This window comes from Microcaecilia unicolor, chromosome 3, assembly GCF_901765095.1.
Source record: "Microcaecilia unicolor chromosome 3, aMicUni1.1, whole genome shotgun sequence".
In the NCBI taxonomy this organism is placed as follows: Eukaryota; Metazoa; Chordata; class Amphibia; order Gymnophiona; family Siphonopidae; genus Microcaecilia; species Microcaecilia unicolor.
Window position 1 is genome coordinate 221,652,263 of NC_044033.1, and position 25,182 is coordinate 221,677,444.

Sequence of the window (25,182 nt, forward strand, 5' to 3'; positions counted from 1 at the left end):
TTTCTTTCATCCAGCCTCTGCCTTCTTTCTCTCCCCTTTCATCCAGCATCTGCCCTCTTTTTCTCCCTCTTCCATCGAGCGTCTGTCCTCGTTCTCTCTCCGCTCCTCCCTTCAAGAAAAAGAGAGCAGATCCTACATGGAAGTGAGGAAACGGGGCAGACACTAGATGAAGGGGGGGGGGGGAGAAAGAAAACACATCCTGGATAAAAGGGGGAAGAAAAAGAGGGCAGATGCTGGATGGAAGGGGAGAGGGAGGTGGGGAAGGTCCTGGTGCCCTTGCTGCGCAGCAACTTAAAAGGTGTGTAACCATGCAGCTACCCAGCTTAGACAGAACATTGACTTCAGCTACTTACAACAAAAAGTTTGTTTTGTCTGTTCCCTTTGACTTTGAGCCAAGAGACAAACACATTCTTTCTATCACATGCATCATTCCTGTCCATGCAAATTCTGACCTTTGCTAGGTACATTCTTCTACTAATACATAATGCACAGAAAATCCCTTTCTCCTTATCATTCTTGCACAGAAAATCCCTTTCTCTTTATCATTCTTGTACACTTAACCCTTTGAGTCAACTTTGAATTCTGAAATCTGTGTTCACAGTCTTCAAGCTCCCTTTGTGGGGGTGTCCATCATTGGCATCTCTGCTTTGTACCAAAGGCAGTGGAGTATGAAAATGAATTCCCAATATCCCTATTTCTCATCTCACCACACTCACCACTTGGACAATCCATTTGAAGCATCTGCTTTCACAGACCCCATGTTTAGTCACAATCTACTGTTGCCACCATACCAGAACTAAGCCCTGCAGCTTTCCTCACTCTTGAAACCCATGAACAAGGATCCCAATGGGGAGCATGGAAACAACAAATGATATTCTATATAGGGGTTGAGAAAAGAAGTAAATAGGGGTCCATGGTAGAGGCCTACAAATGTATTTGTTTGGGGATTAACATGGTATTAATCCAGCCCTGGCTGTGGGACAGCGGCACCCTGTAAAATCCACTCTAAGAAATCTGTTGTCAGCTGCATCTAATAGATTGATTTATTTTTGCACTTGGTTTAATATTATTCTTTCCAATCCAATAGAACAGTGGTTCCCAAACCTGGTCTTGGAGGCACCCCAGCCTGTCAGGTTGGGGTGCCTCCAGGACCAGGGTAGGGAACCACTGCAATAGAATGTTTGGATACTGCACCATTCAAATCTCTCTCTCACTTCTCTCCTCCAAGACAAAGACATGTACAGAAACAACACCACTAGAAACACACACACATACATGCTTCACGTATGCTTTTTAAAAATGTTTATCTCCATGGTTCACCCGTTTAATCTTTATGTCCTTTGGGCTCCCAAGACTGTTGCTCCATATATATTCAGGAGACAACACTTTTGTGGGTTTATTGTAGACAAGATACTTGTTAAAGTGACTTTCTTCAAAGACCCTTGCTTGAATACCATTGGCTTTGTCTATCTGGATGCCTTCATAGCATGTTTTTGTCAAATGGTAGATCCTCTGCACTGTCCCAAGAAAGAAATTTACCTGGTAGTAAAAATCTCCTTCATCTTCGGGAATAAAAGCTCGAGAAGCTGGGCGCCTTTCATACGGTAAATTTTTACGTTGACTATGGTAAAGTGCAGGATGAATCACGCTTACCAAGTCCCCAAGGATCTCCACTCCTATAGGGTTCAACATCACTATATCTGTATCTAAACTGACTAGATAGTCCACCTCCTTCTGAAATAACAGTTCAGTTTGGTTTTTGAGGACCTCCATCCTTCCCAGAACAGCCTGTTCCCAGTTAGAGTATTCAGGAACTGTGATGATCCTCAATGTTCTGCTTATTTCCAGATTGAGAGCTTTCACTTCATCAGGACGATCAGTAAAGACATAGTAGTTCACCATTCCTTCTTTCATGAAGTATCTCTCTGCAGATTCTAGGAACTTCTTAAGTAATTTTATATACCTTGAAAAACAATTTTTTTCTTATTAATATTATGTCCTAACAAGGAAATAATTCTAAATATCTTGAGTAGGAAGGTCAGAACCACAGGTCCAAAAAGCATTTTCCTCATGTAAAGCCTGTTTTAGATGGTAAATAAAGAGCAGACCAAGTAGAATTGCAGACAGTATCATTTATTCACTACTAAAACTGTCAGGTCTTTATACACACATGTCCTACAGGGCCATGTTTTCTCCCAGAAGGGCTGCTTCAGGGGCAGTAAATTACTGTGGACATGCATGCATAAAGTCAGTAATAAAAGACAATTCAAATAATAAAGAAAAAAAAACACATATCCCCTGATATTCAGCGCTATTTAACTAGTCAGAATGGCTGCTGACCAGTTAAATAGTGCTTAACCAGCTATCCATCGATATTCAGTGGGGAATAACCAGCTTTCCTCCGCTGAATATCCCTGGTTAGCGGCTACCATATAGCCGATTGTATTTTCCAATAGAACCGGCTATCCGCCGATTTTTAAACCAGGTTTCGCAGCCATATTTGGCCATGTGAAAACCTGGTATATCTTTGGCCAGTTTACAGATAGCTGGCTAAATCTGAATATTGACTTAGCCGGTTATCTTTAAACTGCCCAAAAATAAGCCGGATATTCAGTGCCGGTCTTACTCCTGTGGTCTGAATATTGGCCCCATAAATATTAAAAAGTGAAATATTTATGTGTTTTATTTGAGTAAAGCAGCAGTTCCCAAACTGTGCACCGCAGCGAACTCAGGGGTGCCACAGCAAATCCCAGCCTCCCTCCTGCCATCACCTGAACCACTACTACTCCCCCCAATCCAGCGTCTACCTTAGTCCTCTCTTCCTGCTCCCCCACACATACCCACCCCTGCTGCTTTCTTCATGAGCAGCAGCAGCACTGGCAAAACAAGCTGCAGCCATGCGGCACCAGACTCTTCACATACATGGCTGATGATTCTGCTCCCCAGACATACTTCCTGTTCCGGCCTCCGGGGCACAGCCCATAGCCGCTTGTATGGAGAGTCTGGTCTCACGTGGCTGCAGCTTCTTTTGCCACTGCTGCTGCTCATCTATAAAAGTAGCAGCGGCAGGGATGGGTGTGTGTGTGGGGGGGGGGGGGGCAGGAACAGAGAGGAGACAGATGCTGATTTGGGGGAAAGAATCACAGAAGGGGCTTAGGCTGAATGGAAGGGGGAGCATGAGGGAGGACCAGGGGCGTAGCCAGACACCCAATTTTGGGTGGGTCTGAGCCCAAAATGGGTGGGCATGACAACCCTGCCCCCTGCCGCCCCCCAACATTTCTCCCTCCCCCCAGACAATCTGGGGGGTCATTTTACTCTACTCCCCTGCCCTCCTGGTACCTTTAAATTCTTTAGGTCTTCACCAGCAGCGAACAGCAACTCATTCCTCTTCGCTTGCACCGGCTCTGACCCTTCCCTCTAATGCAAATTCCTGGTCCCACAAACAGGAAGTTGCATCAAAGGGAAGGCTCGGGGCTGGTGTGAGCACAGGGAATGTGTTGCTGCTTGTTGCCGGTGAAGAACTAAAGGATTTAAAGGTAAAAAGGGGAAGGGTCAAGGGAGTGGAGTTAAGTGATCCCCCACGATCTCCTAGAGGAAGAGATGCCAGGAATCTTCAGAGAGGGGAAATTGTTGGGCATGGAAGTGGAGGAGAAGGACAGATGCTGCATGGGCAGGTAGAAGAGAGGGATCACTGTTGGACATGGGGAGGAGAGAGGGAGAGATGCTTCAAGGAGAGGGAGAGAGTGGGATAATTGTTGGATGAGGGGTGGGGAGGTAGGAGGAGAGATGCTGCACAGGAGGGATGAAGGTTAAGAGGAGAAAAAATGTTGAACCTGGGAGGGTGGGAAGGGATGGAGTGCTGCATGGGTGGGAGAGAGAGATGTTAGGGATGCAAGGGTGAGAGAAATAGAGAAGAGAGAGAGTGGACAATGGAAGAGAGAGAAGAGGAAAAAGAGAGGGAATGATGTTGAACATGAAGGTGGAGGAGAGGGAAGAAGAGATGCTGCACAGGAGGGGGGAAGAAGGAGGGAGTTGGATTCAGGGATAGAAGGGAGCGAGGGAGACATGCTGGACTATGGGTGGGAGGGAGAGAGAGATAACTGCTGGCCTCCAGGGGGGGGCAAGAGGAAAGGGAGAAGGGACAGGAAGATGCTGGGAGGGGGGGGGTGGGGGGGGGGGGGGGGAGAAAGAGGGAGCAGATGCTGGGCTAGAAGGGTTGGAAGGAGGGAGACCTTGGGATAGAGGAACCAAGTGGGAGAGGCCAAGGGGGATGGTAAGGAAATGAGCAAGAGGAGGATAGTGAATACAGGGGGTAGAAATATGATAATGGGAGAAGACTAAAGCTGGAAGGCTGGCGAAGGAGTGAGATGGGGAATAGGAGAGCTAGTGGGTGAAAGGAGAAGATGGAAATCTGATAGGTATCTGAAAAGGAAAGGGGTTAGAAAGAGGGTAAAATCTGAGTGGACAGAGAGCAGGAAAGAAAAAAAATGAGAGGAAAGACATAAAATAGAAAGATTAATATATCAGAGGCAAGTGTAGTGAAGCAATTGATGAGAGTGGAGAAAAGACAAATCAACAGCAGCTGCTTGAAGGAGAATTAACAAAAAGACAGGAAAGTGGAAAAGAGAAACTAAAACTAAAATGATGGAAAGAAATGAACAGACAACAAAGGTAGAAAAGGCATTTTATTTTTAATTTATTAACTGAAATATGTTAGCTTGAGAAATGTGCATTGCGGATGTAATTTTATTGTGTTCAGTAGAAAAAGAAATACATTTCTGTTTTTATTGCTCCACTGTTGCAGTACATGGCGAGGTTCCGAGTTCAGGTTTTGTCTACATATTTTTATTTCTAATTTGTGATTCCTTGTTCTGTATTTGGTGAGGGTCTGTCAGTGTGATTGTATTGGTAGGTGGAAAGATTGGAGGGGAGGCAGTGAAGAGAGGGAATTGGGGGGAGGGCTTCTTTATTTTATGTCCTGGGCCCTAGCATATCTAACAATACCTGACCCCTGCTGTAGCTGGTGGGGATCCCCAACTGAGAACCTCTTCTGAAGGCAGCTAAAACTCCCTTCTACTAAGCTTGGCAGACGGTGGCATCATCTTCGAGCCACTGACAACTAAGCATATGTGGGGTGCTGATATCGATGATGTTGCTGCTGCCTGCTAAACTTGGTAAAAGGGAGCTCTGACAGTCTTCAGAGGAAGTCTTCAACTGACAGAGCTTAGGGATCCTCATAAGCTAAAGTATATTTTGAGTTGGGAGGTGCCCACCCACCCACCCACTTTGAGTTCAGGCCCACCCCAAATTAGTTGTCTGGCTATGCCACTGCTTTTCCTCCATCCATCCTATAAAGAAAAACAAACAAACTAAAAACTTCCCTTTCTTTTCATTTGCAGAGGTTGTGGCCTCTAAAAGTTTCTATATCTCTGTCTTCATCCTGAGTAATTGCTTATCTATATAAATAATTCTCACCTCCAACGTTCTGAACCTCACTGTGTGGCAGGGAAACACTGAAGCCCTGTAGTCTTCTAGGCTGTCAGCACCACTCACTCTCACTCTCACTCATAGACCCGCCCTCAGCCACGCCCCATCTATAATAAAACGCACCGTGAACGTTCTGAAGACAACGTTCTGTGAAGCCAGAAGCTTGAAGCCGGAAGTCTGAAGCCTTGAAGCCTTGAAGCCTGAAGCCTGAAGCCTTGAAGCCTTGAAGCCTTGAAGCCATCTGACGTCACTCCCAGGCTGAGGCTGAAGGGTTCGGGGATTCGTGGTGTGAAGCCTTCAAGCCAGCCAGCCGTCTCTGCCCCGCCTCGCGACAAACAAACAAATCCGGAAGCGAAACGTCAGGGAAGGAGGCGGCGCTCCCGACATCTAGCCTTCCGCCAAGGCGGAACACAGCGAAGGGAAAGCTAGACGTCGGGAGCGCCGCCTCCTTCCCTGACGCTTCGCTGCACGAACCGCCACGGAGGTAAAGTTAAAAAGAATTTTTAAAAAAAAAAGGGATGCATGGATGCGAAGGGGTGGGGGCATGGATGCGAGGCATGGATGCGAAGGGGGGGGAAGAAGAGGGCGGGCCAGGCTGGGACATGGGAGAGAGCGTAGCATGGATGCGAGGGGGGGGTCATGGAAGGGCGAGAGGGGACTTGCTGGAAAAGGATGAATGGAGGCGGCAGGGGACAGAGGAGCATGGATGGGTATGGATTAGGAGGGCAGGGCACAGGGAGAGATGGGAATTACTGGAAATGGATGAATGGAGGGGGCAGGGGACAGAGGAGCATGGATTACAGAGCAGGCCTCAGGCAGAGAGGGGAAATGCTGGATAGGGAAAAATGGAGGGGGCCAGGTGACAGATGAGCATGGATGGGCATGGATTGGAAGGGCAGGACTCAGGGAGAGGGGAATTGCTGGATAGGGATGAATGGAGGGGACAGATGGGCATGGATGGATATGGATTACAGAGCAGGCCTCAGGCAGAGAGGGGAAATGCTGGATAGGGAAAAATGGAGGGGCCAGGTGACAGAGGAGCATGGATGGGCATGGATTGGAAGGGCAGGAGTGAGGGAGAGGGGAATTGCTGGATAGGGATGAGTGAGGGGACAGATGGGCATGGATGGATATGGATTGCAGAGCAGGCCTCAGGCAGAGAGGGGAAATGCTGGATAGGGAAAAATGGATGGGGCCAGGTGACAGAGGAGCATGGATGGGCATGGATTGGAAGGGCAGGACTCAGGGAGAGGGGAATTGCTGCATAGGGATGAATGGAGGGGACAGATGGGCATGGATGGATATGGATTGCAGGGCAGGCCTCAGGCAGAGAGGGGAAATGCTGGATAGGGAAAAATGGAGGGGCCAGGTGACAGAGGAGCATGGATGGGCATGGATTGGAAGGGCAGGACTCAGGGAGAGGGGAATTGCTGCATAGGGATGAATGGAGGGGACAGATGGGCATGGATGGATATGGATGCAGGGCAGGCCTCAAGCAGAGAGGGGAAATGCTGGATAGGGATGAATGGAGGGGGCAGGTGACAGACAAACATGGATGGCCATGGATTGGGAGGGCAGGGCTCAGGGACAGAGGGGAATTGCTGGAAAGGATGAATGGAGGGGGCAGGGGACAGATGGCCATGGATTGGGAGGGCACGGCTCACACTCTCTCTCTCATATCCAATGTCTTTCTCACTCTCACACACTCTGTCTCACACTGTATCACATTCACTCTCTATGTGCCACACAGTCACTCACACACTCGCTTGGTCTCATACACTCACTCAAACAGAGAATCTGTGTCTCACACACACTCTCTCTCTCGCCCACACACACACACTCTCACTCACACTGTCTCTCACATACACACTCACACACACTCTCATTCTCACACACACACTCTCTCACAAACACACTCACACCCCAGACTCACGCTCTCTCTCACACAATCACACTTTCACTCTCGACTCTCAAACAGTCACTCTCACATACACTCTCACAAACATACACACTCCGAGGAAAACCTTGCTAGCGCCCGTTTCATTTGTGTCAGAAAGGGCCTTTTTTACTAGTCCACACATAATTCACAACACCAACATTCTAAATGTAAATTTGTAGTTGCAAGATCCCATGAGTGTCTGCCCTGCCCTCGCGTCACAACTTGATGACGTGGAGGGCGGGGCTATGACACTCAGCCAGTTGCCAGTTCCACCGCCCTCCGACACTACCCCCCCGACGCATTGCGAGAAACAGCACCCTACGCAGGGCCTCCACCCCCCTGACGCACAGCGACAAACACCGAGCTACGCAGGGGGAGGAGTGCCGTCCAACACCTGATCCGCCGGGACCCCATAGCTGCCGCCCTCCAAAAAAAAACCCCCACCTGCACCCTCCCCACGCTGCCGTCCTGCGCCCTCCCATCGCTGCCGCAGGTAAACCTTGCTAGCGCCCGTTTCATTGCTCAGAGAAACGGGCCTTTTTTACTAGTAACTTATAATTGCTCTCCTGCATTGTGTTTTTATATTTTTATGCTGAAATTGTTTTAAAAGTGCTTTTACCATTAGAATTGGTTTTTGTGCTTTCATTCTAACGCAGAGTTGCCTGTAATTTAATCTAATCAATTTGGTGCCATTGTATCTGGTGACTGTGTGCTTTTTCTTCAGCAAGTTGTCATCTTATGCTGTTACAGAATTTCTGTCTATCTCAGTGCTCTGATCACAATTCTGTGTTTGGAGGCATGGGAGTAAGCTCCGCTGACAAATATTACTCCTATAAACATTGAGGTGTGGGAGCAAGCTCCGCCTACCTCAGCTGACACAGATGCCAGCAGATATTTAAATCATATTGTGGGGTTCCTCAGGGGTCTTTATTGCCTTAGCCTTTTAATGTCTACATGAGCCATCTAGGAGGATACTTACAATCTAAAGGTATTTTTTCAGTATCTTACGCAGATGATATTTTTGTTCTTTGCCCAGTGCAAAAAATCCTTAGATAAAACTTTTTTATTGATAAAACAATATATAACGCTGATTGAAGAATGGGCATTAGCAAATTTCTTAAAACTTAACACCCAAAAGACTAAAGTTGTATGGTTTGGCGACTATCAGAAAATCGGTTCTGAAGGAATATACTTTTCCTCTGGAACCTTTTTAAAGATCGAATCAAGTACTAAAGTGTTAGGAAAAATGTTAGACTCTAACACTTACTAACATCAGATCAATGCTTTAGCCAGAATTTTTTTTTTCATTTTCATAAATTACGTTATTAGATCGTCATGGAGTTCATCTAATTTCAGGACACTTGTCCAAGCAATCTTGATCTCTCATCTCGATTACTGTAATTCATTATACTATAATATCGGCAAACAGCTGAATCGATTGCAGTATTACAAAATTTGGCCACTCTAATAATATATGGCCTGGGAAAATATAGCGAAGTTAGTCCTTTATTACATGAACTACATTGGTTAAGGATGGAGGTACGTATTAAAATTAAAATTGCATGCCAGCCTCAGATGTAATACTCAGGTCCATTAGAGCGGCATGCAGGTCCCTGGAGTAGGCTAGTGGTGGGTGCAGTGCACTGCATACAGGTGGACCCAGGCCTATACCTCCCCCTACCTGTTACACTTGTGGTGGAAACTGTGAGCCCTCCAAAACTCACCAGAAGCTCACTGTATCCAAATATTGGTGCCCCCTTCACCCATAAGGGCTATTGTAGTGGTTTACAGTTGGGGGGAAGTGGGTTTTGGGGGGCTCAGAAGACAAGGGAGCATTTATTTAAAGTCTACTGCAAGGGGGGAGTGGTAAGATGGCGTCCTAGCTTGCTGCGTGAGCGTCTCGGGATCCTGCTGGAAATACCTCATTCTTATTTTTCCTGTGTTGAAATGCCTCATACTAAGCGGAAAGCGGGCGATTAAAAGGCAACCGCCGATAGCCTTTACTTCGTCTCCGATACAGCAGACCCTAGACCGCTACATGACAAGCTTCCCGGTGGAACATGGTTTGGCGAGTCCCGCGTTGAGTGACGCCGAAGGAGCGACGTCTATTCTGGGGCCGGATACCACGCTATCGCCGCCTGAGCTGACGCGACCTCCGTGTCCTGCAAGTTCCAGGGCGGGGTTAGCAGGCCAAGCTGAGACGGAAGACGCCGAAAGTTTGAGCCTGATCGGCGATTCCTCCCCTGGACAAGCAGAAGGAAACATTCTGGAGCAAGGTGCCCCACAGGAAGTTACCCTGACGGCTATTTGGCAAGCGGTCCAGGGACTAGCGGCTGAGGTGGCTAAATCGAATAAAGAAATCTCTACAATAGTGAGTAAACTGTCTACAATGTCGGAAGTTTTTGATAAAATAAAAATAGAGGTAACAAATCAAGTATCTCAGGTAAAAGAGGAGGTAAATACAGTGAAATTGACTGTGGACACCTTGGTTAAAGATAAAATGCTAACATCTTGCAAAATAGAGCAAATTGAGAACTTTAATCGACGTCTTACACTCAGACTACTGAATTTTCCGATTTCACCTGCACTTTCATCTCACGATTTCTTCAAAAAATATCAACAAGAGATTCTGAAGCTCTCTCCTAAAGATATTCCCCCTTGTAATAAAGTGTATTACCTTCCAAATATTCAGAAGCGTGGAGAGGCTTCTCAATCAGTAAATATGGTGAACATAGCCCCTCAGAGAAATGAGATTGACTTGCAGAATTTAACTGCATTATTAGAAGACTCTATGGTTGAAATATCTAACCGGGGGACTCTGATAGTATCTTTTGTATTCGAGCAGGACTTAAATATGATTATGAAATTATATTTCAAAAACTCTACAGCACTCTTTTGTGGTAAAAAAAATATGGGTATACCCTGATGTTACAAAGGTGACCCAGCAAAGAAGAAAACAATTCTTGACCCTGAGAGAAGATGTAAAAACTTTGGGTGCAACTTTTACATTGGTTTATCCCTGTAAATGTGTGATACGTTTATTAGGTGTTAAATATGTCTTTTTTGAGCCAAGTCAGCTGAAGGTTTTTCTGGACTCTAAGAATCCAACTAGCCGCCAGACTGGAACAACTGAATCAGAGAATAGAATATGACGGGATAAAAGAACAGGACTATGCCAATTGTGGTTTAAAACTTGATTTTCCTTATTGAATTCTCCTTTTAGTTTTCTAAACCCACTCCCCCCAAATAATTGTTGTGGTCTAAGGAAGAGTAAGAATATTACGATTAGATATGTATATCTTTTATTTTGTAATTACCTTGTAACTGTTTCTCTGTATTACCTTACAAATTGATATTCATTTGTAAAATTGGAAATTCAATAAATAAAAAATAAAAAAAATAAAAAAAAATAAAGTCTACTGCAGTGCCCGCTAGGGTGTCCCATTGCTCTTCTGGGACCTCTGTGTGGCCAGTCTGCTAAGAATGCTGGCTCCTCCTTCATCTCAATGGCTTGATTTTTGTGCATTTTTCTCTTGGATGATTTGTTTTTTTTCCAAAAATGTATCAAAAAGATAAACACGCACAGCACAAAAACATCTAGCAAATAGCTATTTTTGAAAAAAAAAAGATAAATGTTTTTCTGTTTTGAAAATAGCTATATTCCCCACTTCAATTTTGGACATTTTTAGCAAAATGTCAAAAGTTGGACTTAGACCTTATATCAAAAATGCCGGTCCGTGTTACTATGTTACTACGAAATGGAGAGAGAGGGATAGCAGATGTTGGATGAATGTGGGGAGAGGGAAGGCAGAGGCTGGATGGAAGGGGAGAGGGAGGGCAAAGGTTGGATGAAATTGGCAAGAGAGGGAGGGAGGGATGGAAGGGAGAGAGAAGGATGGCAGAGGCTGGATGGAAGTGGGGTGAGAAGGAGGGTAGAGGCTGGATGAAAGGGGAAGAGAAGGAGGGCAGAGGCTGGATGGAAGTAGAGTGAGGAGGGTAGAGGCTGGATGAAAGGGGAAGAGAAGGAGGGGAGAGGCTGGATGGAAGTGGGGAGAGAAGGAGGGCATGCATGGGAATGCAGGTGTTGCTGGCTGCAGCATGACACAAAATTTGCTTGCGCAAGCAGCATGGAGCTTGGAACTCGGAGTGTGGGGCTTGTGGGGCTTGGGCATTCCCATTAGCAAAGATAGGATTCAATGCTGTTGGGGGGTGGGCTGGGCGGGGCTGGGAGGAGACTTGAGAAGAAATGTGTAACCTAGGGGTGCCGTGACCTGAGAATGTTTGGGAACCACTGGAATAAAGGATAAAAACTGCAGTTCTACAGGATCTGCTCTTTATTTACCATCAACATTGGATTCTGCAAACCGTTTGCCTTGCTGTTTTCTTAAGCCCGTTTTAGATACAGAAAAGGCTCTTATAAGATTACAAAGTGGTGTAAATGCGTATAGGTTGGGCAGAACCAAGGTGAAGTTATGATGTATATGAATACATACATATAGAATACATGAACAAATATACACCATCTATGGAGCAAGAGTAAATTCTGCATGTGAATTAGTGCACTTTTGGGGCTGCTTCTGGGTGACTATTTTAACGAAAGCACATAGGTGCTCTTATAAAATTACAGTATTCCCATAGAGAGGTTATATCAGAATCGAATAGTCCTGTCCTGAGCAATCTGAAAGATTAAGTAGTCACCCTAAAGTTACTTATCCTATCCTTAAATTTAATGGAAAATGTTACAAATCTGTCATTTTTATTCTCCTATAATAGAATGGTAAAATATATTTACAGTTCTATCACCCCAAAAAGCCGTTGAGTATGATGTTATTTAAATTCTGTGCCCATATCTGAGGGGTCCTTTTACTAAGGTGCGCTGAAAAATGGCCTGCGGTAGTGTAGGTGCGGGTTTTGGGTGCGCGCAGATCCATATTTTTAGCACACCTGCAAAAAATGCCTTTTTAACACTTTTGCAGAAGGTGGATGTGCGGCAAAATGAAAATTAGTGTGCATCCATTTTGGGTCTGAGACCTTACCGCCACCCATTTACTTAGTGGTAAGGTTTCATGCGTTAACTGGGCGGTAATGGTCTACATGCATTGAATGCCTCGCTGCGCACCAGAAACTAAAACTTTTCTGGTGTGTATAGTGGACACTCGTGAAAAATGAAATTACTGCCCAGGCCATGCGGTAGCTGGGCGGTAATTCTAAATTGACGTTCGTTAGGTATGGCTTAGTAAAAGGGCCCCTAAGGGCATTTTTTACTAAAGCGCGCTCATGTTTTTAGTGCACACTAAAATTGTGGGCACACTAAACGTTATGCCCATAGGAATGCATTGGCGTCTCTAACGTTTAGCGTGCCAAAAATGTTAGCTTGCCTTAGTAAAAGATGCCCTAAGTTTTTGCAGATACCACATGGTAATGTGAACATTATTATTATTATTATTTATTGCATTTGTATCCCACATTTTCCCACCTATTTGCAGGCTCAATGTGGCTTACATAGTTTTGTTATGACATTGACATGCGACCTAAAAAAAAGAAAATGCTTTAAAAACAGGCCGCGGTAAATCTGGGCTTTACTAATAGGAGAGTCCCACTTTAGAATGTGCTACGCCTAGATTTCAGTGCACCTTAATAAAAGGGTCCCTTAATGAATTAAGATAAGTCATGGAGTTGCATTTAAATGGCTTGTAGTGAAAAAAGTTGGTTCTGTAAAAGACCCACAAGGATTAGGCATGGACGTAGTTTGGTGGGGCGAGCCCCCCAAACGCAGGGCCAGCACAACGCTGTAGGCGGCTCTCGGTCCCTCCTTCCCACCCTCAGCTCCTCGACAGCACTCCTCTCCATTCCTTCCTCCCCTCTCCCGCGTTTAAACCTTTTCAGTCGCAGCGACAGCAGTGAAGAAGACAGCACAGAGGGCTCGCCTCCAGCTTCTCTCTTCCCTCACTCAGTGTCCCACCTTCCTGCGATGATGTCTTTCCTGTTTCTGTGAGGGCGGGACACTGTGTGAGGGAAGGGAAAGGCTGGAGGCGAGCCCGCTGTGCTGTCTTCTTCACTGCCATCGCTGCAACTGAAAATGAAAGGTTTAAACGCACGGGGGGGGGGGGGGGTGCAGGAAGGAACGGAGAGGAGGGCTGTCGGGGAGTTCAGGGCAGGCAGGTAGGGCTGGGTTGGAACTGAAGGAGACCGAAAAGGGGAGCTAGGGAAGTCACTGGACATGGAGGGGAGGGGGTCAAAGGAGAATTGTTGGACATGGATAGGGGGGAGTGCAGAGGAGAATCGCTGAACATGGCTGGGAGGGGAGGGCAGGGGACAGAGGTGAAATCACTGGATATGGAGGAGAGGGGCAAAGGAGAATCCCTGGACATGGAGTAAAGGACAGGGGAGAGAAGAGAAATTGCTGGACATGGAGGGGAGGGCAGAGGAGTGAGGAGAATTGCTGGACATGGATGGATGGAGGGAGCAGGGGAGGGAGGACATTTGCTGAATATGGATGGAGGAGAGGGCAGGGGAGAATGGAGAGTTGCTGGACATGGATGGATGGAAAGGAGGGAACTAGAACTCAGGGACTGAAAAGGGGGAGCCGGCGAAGTCACTGGACATGGATGGGAGGGAAGGGTGGGGGTCAAAGGAGAATAGTTGCACATAGATGGGGGGAAGGCAAAGGAGAATCACTGGACATGGATGGGAGGGCAGGGAGAATCGCTGGACATGGATGGGAGGGGAAGGCAGGGGGAGTGAAGACATTGCTGGACATGGAGGGGAGGGCAGAGGGGAGAGGAGAATTGCTGGCCATGGATGGATGGAGGGGGCAGGAGAGAGAGAAAATTTGCTGGATATGGATGGATGGAGGAGAGGGCAGGAGAGAATGGAGAATTGCTGGACATGGATGGATGGAGGGGAGGGAGAGAGAGAAAATTTGCTGGATATGGATGGATGGAAGAGCAGGGGAACATGGAGAGTTGCTGGACATGGATGGATGGAGGGGAGGGCAGGAGAGAGAGGAGAATTGCTGGACATGGATGGATGAATGAAGGGGGCAGGGGAGAGAGGAAATTTGCTGGATATGGATGGAGGAGAGGGGAGGGGAGAATGGAGAGTTGCTGGACATGGATGGAGGGGAGGGAAGTCAGGAAGGAAATTCACATGGATGGAGAGGAGGGAAGAGAGGAGAAATGCTGGACATGGATAGAGTGGAGGGCAGGGAAGAGAGGAGAAATGTTGGACAAGGATGGAGGGAAGGAAAGACGAAGGAAGGAGATGCACACGGATAGAGGGGAAGGGAGAGAGGAGAAATGCTGGACATGGATGGAGGGGAGGGAAGACAGAGGAAGTAGATGCACATGGATGGAGGGGAGGGGAGTGAGGAGAAATGCTGGATAAGGATGGAGGGAAAATTGCTGAATTTAAGGGCTGGATCGGAACACTTTGAGGGTAGATGCTGAAACTGGAGGAAGGATAGGGACAGGGCTACAGATGGTAGACAGGACGCATAAGGACACAAGAGGATGGTGGACATGGTGAGAGAAAAAATATCAAATGGAAAGAAGACACTGCATAAAACATGAGACACTGGGACCAAAGCGAATAGAAAAACTAAATGATCAGACAACAAAGGTAGAAAAAAGTATTTTATTCTGAATTTATTAATTGGAATATGTCAGCTTTTGGAAATGTGCATCTGTGATATTTTGCATGTAAGTTTCAATTTTTCTAGTATTGCTGTATGCTGAGTCTGACTTATTGAGGTAACTTTCCAGTTCAGTATATTGCCTTCATATGTTTTTTATTTCTAGTTCCTTGTGTCATATCTGTTGTCATGTGTTTTTCATGTGTGATCAAGATGCAGCATTCTGCTAGTGTGTAGTATTTGCAGCCTTTTTTGTTTTTTTTTTTGTTTTTGTTTTTTTTCATTAGGTAGTGTACTGGTGTTTTAGAGCCCGGTGTAATTACAGTGCTGCCTTTCCACGCATAAGGATGTAGCTCATCCTGTCCTTGGAATTAGTGCTGTTATGGTTTGGTAAGGTTATGAGTGGGTATTTGCACAAGTTTGTGTATAGCATTTTGCAGTGGAGAGATTGTGTGTTGGCCTTACTGAGGTGGCACCAAAACATCAGAAAGGGTGTAGAGCCTAAATCATGACACACTACCTCTTGAAGGATCTACATCATAGGCGCCGACTCCGTGGGTGCTGTGGGTGCTCGAGCACCCCCAATATTTTACGCACCGGAAGTTCCCTTCCAGCCCAGCCAGAATTTTAAAAGTCCCTTCCTCCCTCCCTCCCTCTGAGTTGCAGGGCGGGCCAGCCATCCATCCCTTTCTCCGAGTTCCAGGGCCGTCCATCCATCCCTCCGAGTTCCAGGGCCCGCCCTCCATCCATTCGTCTGTCCGAATTTTAAAAGCCCTCTTCTTACCTCGTCAGTGAAAAGCGTGCACTGCAGGCTCGGCACTTCAGCCTTCCCTTCTGTCTCTCGGCTCTGGTCCCGCCCTTGCAGAAACAGGAAATGAGGGCGCGACCAGAGCTGAGAGACAGAAGGGAAGGCTGAAGCGCCAAGCCTGGAGTGCATGCTTTTCACTGATGAGGTAAGAAGAGGGCTTTTAAAATTCGTACGGACGGACGGAGGGAGGGGGGCCTTGGAACTCAAAGGGAGGGAGGGGGGCCTTGGAACTTGGAGGGAGGGGGCCTTGGAACTCGAAGAAAGGGAAGGAGGGAGGGGGGCCTTGGAACTCGGAGGGAGGGAGGGGGCCTTAGAATTCGAAGGGAAGGAGGGAGGGAGGGAAAGGACAGGGAGGGAGGGAGGGAGGGGGGCCTTGGAACTCGAAGGAAGGGAGGGAAAGGAGAGAGAGGGAGGGAGGGGGGCCTTGGAACTCGAAAGGGAGGGAGGGAAAGGAGAGAGAGAGAGGGAGGGCGGGCCTGCAACTGGGAGGGAGAGAGGGAGGGAGGGGGGCCTTGGAACTCGGACGGAAAGAGGGAGGGAGGGGGCCTTGGAACTCAAAGGGAGGGGTCCTTGGAACTCAAAGGGAGGGAGGGGGGCCTAGAACTCGAAGGGAGAGAGGGAAAGGAGAGAGGGGAGGGAGGGAGGGCAGGACTGGAACTCAGACGGAGGGCGGGACTGGAACTCTGAGGGAAGGGAGGGGGCAGAGGGGAGGGGGAGAGGGGGATGGAGGGGAGGGGGAGAGGAAGGGAGGGAGGGGAGGGGGAGAGGAAGGGAGGGAGGGGAGGGGTGGGGTGGGGAATGCACCACCTGTAAAAAAAAATTTCAGCACCCCCAATCATTTTGAAAAGTTGGCTCCTATGATCTACATATAGAGCTTATGCATTTCTAAGGTCTACACTGGCATGGTATGGGAAAGGGGGTGGGGAAATACTATTAGAGAGGAAGAGGGAGTTCTGGATAAGGAGGAAAGAAGGAAGGAAGGGAGAAAGAGCAGGCTTTTTTGGGAATAACCATAATGAATATGTATGTGCATGTCGGATAAGCGCATTCTCTGTTTAACTGCATGCCATACTTCGGTCTCGTTTTTGGCACCATCAATTTCTATATTGACAAACTTCGGTTTATATGCACGGTTTAAGATTGCTTCTCTGCAGAAAAGACTCTGCATAAGCGCGTGGACGGAATATGGAAGCCGATTGGCGTTTGAGAACCAACAAGATTTCAAATTTACCACCCCTTTAACTGCCACAGGCAGAATAAGCGAAAAAATGTTGTTAGAGTGTACACTGGGGTCGACGTGGCAGTGGAACTGTAAGACTTTAACACTGGCTGAACGAATAGAAGTAATTAAAAAATTAGAAAACAAACAAACAAAGTCAAGCATCTATTGCTAAAGAATATGGTGTCAATCCCAGTCAAATTTCACGTGTCTTGAAGCAGAAAGACCGTCTTCTGGAAGACTGGCAAAACAATACAAATCCACAACGGAAACGAAAACGGGCGGAAAAATCTGAGGATGTAGAAGATGCTGTTCTTTGGTGGTTTTCTCGAGTCAGGAGCAGACAGTTTCCTGTCAGTGGTCCACTGCTTATGGAGAAAGCTAACCAGGTAGCAGAAAGTCTTGGACTAACTGAATTCAAAGCCACTGTTGGATGGCTGGAAAGATGGAAGGAGAAGAACAGCATAAAATTCAAGAAGCAGCATGGTGAGAAACAAGAATCTGATGCAGTGGCGTTCCTGGCCTGGATCGTACCCGGGGCGGAGCGCCGGTGCACCCCCCCCCCCCCCCGCTAGATGACACCTCCCCCCCCCCTTCGGCGAAATGACACCCCCCCCCCCGGATGCACGCTGCTGGGGGGGGGTGCCGCGGCGCACGCCTGCTCCTCCGAGTTCGCTAAACTTTGTTCGTTCGCTGCAGCTCCCTCTGCCCCGGAACAGGAAGTAACCATCTGGTAGACATAGTCTATGGGACTCACAGACCCGAGAGTGTACAGAGGACTATAATTACTTCAAGTAAGCCTAATGTCAGTTAACAGAGACTGTATACTGTACGTATAATAATAAACAGTACTGTACATATGTTTATCAGATGTCAAGCTTCTTTGGGTCACAACGGTTAAGTGCAGGCTCCAGTTAACTGCATGCATTTCTTTGGTCCCAGACCCTTGCACTTAAGTGGATTATATAAATATATATATATATACAAATTAATATGCTAATATGCCCTTCCCCATCCTTTGCCCCCCCCCCCCCCCCCCCCCCCCCCGAATGAAACAGTCACACTACATCCATGGGATTAGGCTGCAGTTTTCTCCAGCGGTGTTCATAGGTCCTGCTTCACTTAAATAAATTAATACCAAAAAATGAAACTCTAACTAAAGCTAGAGACTGGGATACTTACTTTCCAATGGCAGAGACCGTAAGACCAATTCTATAGTTCTTCTGCTGATAGTCTTCCTTTAGGATATCGCTGTTAAAAGTCCCCTCCCAGACAATTGGGGCCAGCCAGGGAGTCAGAATCATCACTTCATTGCGTCTGAAAGAGTCAACTGTTGTTAGTCAAGAGACTTGAGGGTCCTTTTACTAAGCCGTGTTAGGACTTAGTAAGTCCATATATGTTCATTACTTTCAGGAAAGATCCTATTCCTGCTTTATTATCAATAAATAATAAGACCCGTCTGTATTAATACACTTCCTAATTCTCCTTTGATTATTCTTTTCTTTTATTTCATATCAGTCTCCAATACCACATAACAAATATCCACCTAAGTATTGAAAACATCTATCTGATTCTTTATAAATTCAAAGCTAGTTATGGATATGATGTTTATCACTTGAGAATGCGGTATTTAAATGTTCTTGTTGTCTACGTTAGTTACATGTATGTGACTGCACTATTTGGCGTTCATTGTTTCTAAGCATATTGCTTGAAATGTACCTGCTTCTAGTAAAGTGTTTGTATTTTTTAAACTTTAGACAAATGTTAGGTTTATCTCAAACCATCCAGATGCTCTAATTTTCTCTCTATGCCATTCCATACCTCAATATATGACTCTTTGTTTACTATCTGTGATAATAGATTACACCAGTTTTTTTTTTGTTTTGTTTTTCAGATGTATCATGGGGATTGAGCTTTTGCTGACTTGCCTTTGTCTTCCTTCTCTACCCCACTCTACATATTCCTTTTTGGCCAGGCTTTCCGCTCTGTATACCTTTCAGTCTTTACATCTCAATTTTTTTCTCTCTCTTCTTTTTGTTTTCATTTTAGTAGCTACTGTTTTCTCCTTTGTTATTTTCTTGAGACTCTTAATAGACTATTTTGCATACTCTGTCTCTCGACTCCCTATGGTCCTCAATTATTGTAATACTCCGTGGTTAATTTGAACACTGTGTCGTGGAATGTCCATGGTATGAGACACCCTATAAAAAGAAAAAGACTTTGTAGCTCTCAAAAGGAAAAAAAATGCAAACAATCTTTTTACAAGAAACACATTTATCTGATACAAAACTATTCAAGGTTGTTAAAACACAGGCGGCCTGTGAAATATTGCAGGAAGACCTAAGGAAATTGGATGACTGGTGGATTTTCAGTGGCACTGCCAGATTAAGTGTCACTGAATATCAGTGGTTGAGCAGCCATGAGTGATTTAAAGGGCCAGGAGCCTCTTCTGCCTGCTTAAATCACATTGAAGGAATGTTTTTTTTTCCTTTCATATCCCTAATCTACCATGGTCTAATGCACCATTCCCAGGGTAAAAATATTTTAAAAACTATAAAAATGCATTTGGCATTTCTATTATAAAAGGGTAATTACTCACGGAACCTGTCCAATATCAGGTTTGCTATAGTGCGTTCTGGAAAGAAAGAGCAGAAGTAGGAAATGAATAAGGGTGGGTGAAAATCAGAAAAATCACTCAGGTCTGTATGGCATTAATAACTGGGGAGATAATGTGCAGGCCTATTAATTCAAATCACAACACAGCCCTTATCCCCCTGTTTACTAAGCCGCATGGCAGTGCCTACACAATCCATTCAAAGTGAATGGGCTGTGTCGGCATTAGTGCACGGCAGCCGCTAGCATGGCTTAGTAAACAGGGGTTTAGACTTTCACAGACAAGAACTAGTCATAACTAATTAATGAGTACTGTAAACTAATTGTAGTTCAACAAAACAAGAGGCACTGATCTGCCTACTTAAATAAAATTGCCGATTTCCAGACCACTTACACAAAATTGTGTGGATAATGGCTATACAAACATGAAGAACTACAATTAATGAAAATAATTTAAAAGCAGATCAAGTAAAAAAACAAATAAATAAAAGAGAAGTGGTTTCATTCAAACAGTTACCTGACGTGTCCACGTTTCTCCCTCAGGCTGCATCAGGGGTAAAAAGACTAAAAGGGGTTAAAACTAGGCATACCCCTTATAGTTAACATATCAAACCACTTATCACACTTCTCAATTCAACCTGACCCACTCGTATCAGTTTACCAGCAGCCTGAGGGCGAAACGTGACCATGTTGGGTAACAGTTTGAATAAAATCACTTCTCTTTTATTTGCTTTTTTACTTGATCTGCTTTTATATTATTTTAACTAATTATAGTTTGTCATGTTTGTATAGTCATTATCCAGACAATTTTGTGTAAGTGGTCTGGAAATCAGCAATTTTTAACCTAGGCCCCACAAATAGTCATGTCCACACCCCTGAGGTACTATGGAGGTCATCCTTACTTTTACAGATGATCATCTCTTTTCTTTTATTAGCCTTGTTCTTGCCTGTTCTGAAAAATGTTTTCAGAACTATTGTTCAACAAGATATCTATTAACAATTCAACACTTTACAAAACCCTATACATGACTCGATACAGTTCTGTGTTTCGGCGCAGAAGGCACCTGCCTGAGGAGTTTTAGGGACAAATCAATCAACTGTGTAGTTGTCAAAATACAGCAAAACATGTAATGAAACACCATAAAAATAAAGGTGATATCATGTGACACAGTATGAAAACAAAACTGGAAAATGCTGGTGTTTTCCGGTTTTGTTACATTTTGTGCACCTGATATCACCTTTTTTAAAATACTGTTTCATTATATGTTTTGCTGTATTTTGACAACTACACAGTTGATTGATTCGTCCCTAAGACTCCTGAGGCAGGCACCTTTTCCCCCAAAATGGACTGCGTCAAGTCATATGTAGGGTTTTGTATAGTGTTAAATTGTTAATAAATATCCCAAGATTTGAACATCAGTGGCTGCTTCCCCTTTTTCTGTTTTTTTGTTCTGTGTCATTTTTTCAAAAGGGGCCTCTTCTGCTTGCTAACAATCACAGGTCACCAGTAGCAAAGGTTTATCTTCAAGGGTGTCTGATCAATTGCTCGTATGATTGACCAGGGAAGGGGGATTGCTGTCACTCAGTTTAAGAACCACACTAACTTCATGCTTTCTAGGAATGATTTTGTACAAGATTTTGGGAGAAAAGCTATTTATTTATTTATTTATTTATTTATTTTCAGCATTTGATATACCGCAAGTGATTCCTGAGGCGACTATGCGGTTACAGGTACTTTGCACTGTCCCTAATGGGCTCACAATCTAAGTTATATATTGTACCTGGGGCAAATTTTGATTAATCATTGAGCAGTACTTTTCCTTAGGTGCGCTGAAAAATGGTTTGCGGTAATATATATCCATTTTTCAGCGCGCCTGCAAAAAATGCCTTTTTAAAATTTTTGCCGAAAATGCACATGTGGCAGAATGAAAATTGGCATGTGTCCATTTTGGGTCTGAGACCTTACCGCCAGTCATTGACCTAGCGGTAAAGTTTCACGCGGTAACCAGGCGGTAGTGACTTACATGCATCAAATGCCACTTGGCGTGCGTCCGATACGAGCATCCAAAAATAAATTTTTCGGACATGAGTATCGAATGTGCGCCAAAAATGAAATTACCGCAAGAGCCAAGCGGTAGCCTGGTGGTAACTCCATTTTGGCATGCGTTGGGCACACGTAGATGCTTACATGGCTTAGTAAAAGGGCCCCTGAAGTAGGCTTTGGGACTTTTTTGATAACTTATTGGAATGACTAGCATGACTAAAGGTCTCCTCCCAACCTTGAATGTAAATATATGGAGCACATATTCACCTTATAGGTAAAGATCCATTCGCTGGCATCCTAGTAATTGTCAGAAAAGAAAAACATTGGCATCATATTTCAGCACATTATGATTTTCTTTATATGTACTCCACGATAAAATAAACTGCACAATATTTCATCATTTCTTTGTAAAAATCAATGTTTTCCCTAGCATACAGCTAAATCATTATGATTATCTCAAAAAAAAAAAATTATCAATAGATGACAATCCAACTTGTGTAGGCTATCGATGATTTTTTTTTTGAGATAAGAACTTTTGCAGGATACTTTGGGCAAAATTCTATAAATGGTGCCTTAGAAATTGGCACTGGAAAACCACACCCTTAGCACGATTCTATAAACTACGCCTAAAGTTAGGCATAGTTTATAGAATAGGCTCATGTGCTGTTCTTGCAATTTAGGCGCACCCATTTAGGCCACCTAAAACCAGGCCTAAATACCTGCACTGATCAAGTGTATTCTATAATAGTGCGCATAGTTTTTTGAAACGCCCACAACCTGCCCATGGCCATGCCCCCTTTTTGGCTGCATGCATTAGAATTTACACACAGTACGTTATAGAACATGCCTAGAAAATTGTGCACGTAAATTGTAATTAAAGCCAATTAGTGCTGCTGCTAATTGGTTGTTAATCACTAATTATAGGTGCTGATTGGCTTGTTAATCAATTAAGTTGTGTGTGCAATTTGCACATGCAGCCAAATTGTCGCACACAACTGAAGGCGCCATTTATAGAATTTGGTGTCTTGGCATTTTCTGAGTTGTTTGATAATTAAGGGGTCCTTTTGCTAAGCTGCAGTAGTATGTGGCCTGTGGTAGTGTGGGCGCGTAGAATTGCCATGCGCCCAGGCCACTTACTACTGTTGCAGTAAAATCCCTATTTTTAAAATGAAGGCTTAAATGGCCATGTGATAAATAAAAAAAAGTCTGCAAGCGGCCATTTACTGACTGAGACCTTAGTGCCTCTTATTTAGTAGTCAGTAAGGGCTCCTGCATTAACCGAGCAGTATTCGGGCAGCGATTACCACCGGGTGCGCCTACACCATAGGACCGTGCTAGAAAATTACTTTCTGGTGTGGGAAATGGCGCACAGCAAAATCAGAACTACTGCTAGGTGCCTGGGCACGCCTGGCAGTAGTGCTGATTTCCTGCACACTACCTGCCCAGTAGCCGCTCCGCCATTTAGTAAAAGGGCCCCTAAGTGAAGGAGACACACATTCAGGCTTATTTTCGAAAGTGATCACCGGGCATCTTCCGATGTAAATCGGGAGATGGCTGGCGATCTCTCAAAAGCAGCGAAATCTGTATAATCGAAAGCTGCTTTTATGACACCATCGCCGCTTTCCCGTCGCTGAGCTGGCGAAAGTTCAAGGGGCGTATCGGCGGTGTAGCGAACGTGGGACATAGGCGGGCATGGGCGTGGCTACCAGATAGCTGGCTTTCACAGATAATGGAAAAAAAAGCGGCGTTAATCAGTATTTCGCCGGGTTTACTTGGTCCTTTTATTTTCACGACCAAAAGGCTCAAAAAAGTGCCCTAAATGACCAGATGAGCACCGGAGGGAATGGGGGATGACCTCCCCATACTCCCCCAGTGGTCACCAACCCCCTCCCACACTAAAAAAATAAAAATAAAAACCTTTTTTGCCAGCCTGTATGCCAGCCTCAAATGTGATACCCAGCTCCCTGACAGCAGTATGCAAGTCCCTGGAGCAGTTTTTAATGGGTGCAGTGCACTTCAGGCAGGCAGACCCAGGTCCACCCCCCCTACCTGTTACAGTTGTGGTGCTAAGTGTTGAGCCCTCCAAACCCCCCCAAAACCCACTGTACCCACATGTAGGTGCCCCCTTCACCCTTAAGGGCTATGGTAATGGTGTAGAGTTGTGGGGAGTGGGTTTGGGGGGCTCAGCACCCAAGGTGAGGGAGCTATGCACCTGGGAGCTATTTGTGTATTTTAAAAAAAAATTTTAGAAGTGGCCCCTAGGGTGCCCGGTTGGTGTCCTGGCATGTCATGGGGATCAGTGCACTACAAATGCTGGCTCTTCCCAAAACCAAATGCCTTGGATATAGCCAGGGTTGAGATGGCCGCTTTTAACTTCCATTATCACTGAAAAACAAAAGCGGCCATCTCAAACCCGGCTAAATCCAAGGCATTTGGCCAGTTCGAACCGTATTATCGAAACAAAAGATGGCTGGCCATCTTTTTTGATAATACAGTTCCAGCCAGCTGTTGCGCCGCCGCCAAAATAGATCGCCGGCGATCTATTTCGCCAGTGCCATTCGATTATGCCCCTCATTGTCATCTTTTGGATTGAAGCAGGAGCCTATAGTCTTTTTCAATATTTTGTATGTTTTAAGTGGAGTTTTTTTTTCTGACCAATAATTATAGATTTCCAACCCTATTAATTTTATAAGTTAGAGGTCTTTGTCTCCACTTTCTTATTTTTTATAGCTTTCTCAAGTCCATTTCCCATTGGAAAGAATCCTTGCTTCTTTGATTTCAGCAGCTATTTTTTTTCTGGAATTTGTCTACTCTTACTCTCTGTTAACTTAGGGGGTCCTTTCACTAAGGTGCACTGAAAAATGGCCTGCGCTAATGTAGGCACATGTTTTGGACTTGCGCAGGTCCATTTTTCAGCGCACCAGCAAGAAGGGTCTTTTTTTTATGTCCAAAAATGGATGTGCAGCAAAATAAAAATTGGCGCACATCCATTTTGGGCCTGAGACCCTACCACCACCCATTCACTTAGCGGTAAGGTCTCACACGTTAACCGGGTAGTAATCGCCAGCACATGTACACTGCCAATTACCGCCCGGTTAGCGCCGCTGATCAGAAAATAAAAATATATTTTCCGACGTGCGTAAAAATGGAATTACCGCCCAGGGCACGCAGTAGCCGGGTGGTAGTTCCAAACTGACACACGTTGGATGCGCTTAGGCGCCTACGCACCTTAGTAACAGAGCCCCGTGGTAATTGAAATCACACATTATTATAGTGCTGCCAAATTTTCTAGCTTCCCTAATTTCTATTAACATTTCATCGTCTGTCTGTATGTTGTGCCCATGCGGAGGTAGTACATTCCCTTCCCAGATGGAATTTCTATCCATAAAGATTCCAATTTTCTATCCGTTTCCTGCAGAATTTTATTCTGTTAGATTCA

The 25,182-nt window shown here is 45.4% G+C and overlaps 1 protein-coding gene across 2 annotated transcripts in view; it reads right to left on the minus strand.

Moving 5' to 3' along the window:
• Nucleotides 1–955: 955 nt before the first annotated feature.
• The window catches only part of LOC115466332 (histo-blood group ABO system transferase 1-like), an 89,387-nt gene continuing 65,160 nt past the window's right edge, over nucleotides 956–25,182 (minus strand). For both annotated transcript variants that reach the window (XM_030197510.1, XM_030197509.1), the window contains 4 exons: nucleotides 22,011–22,040; nucleotides 19,686–19,721; nucleotides 18,269–18,403; nucleotides 956–1,963 (listed from right to left, as the gene is read on the minus strand). In XM_030197510.1, the coding sequence (XP_030053370.1) occupies nucleotides 1,294–1,963; nucleotides 18,269–18,403; nucleotides 19,686–19,721; nucleotides 22,011–22,040 (871 nt within the window). In that variant the 3' untranslated portion in view covers nucleotides 956–1,293. The remainder of the gene's footprint in view (nucleotides 1,964–18,268; nucleotides 18,404–19,685; nucleotides 19,722–22,010; nucleotides 22,041–25,182) is intronic.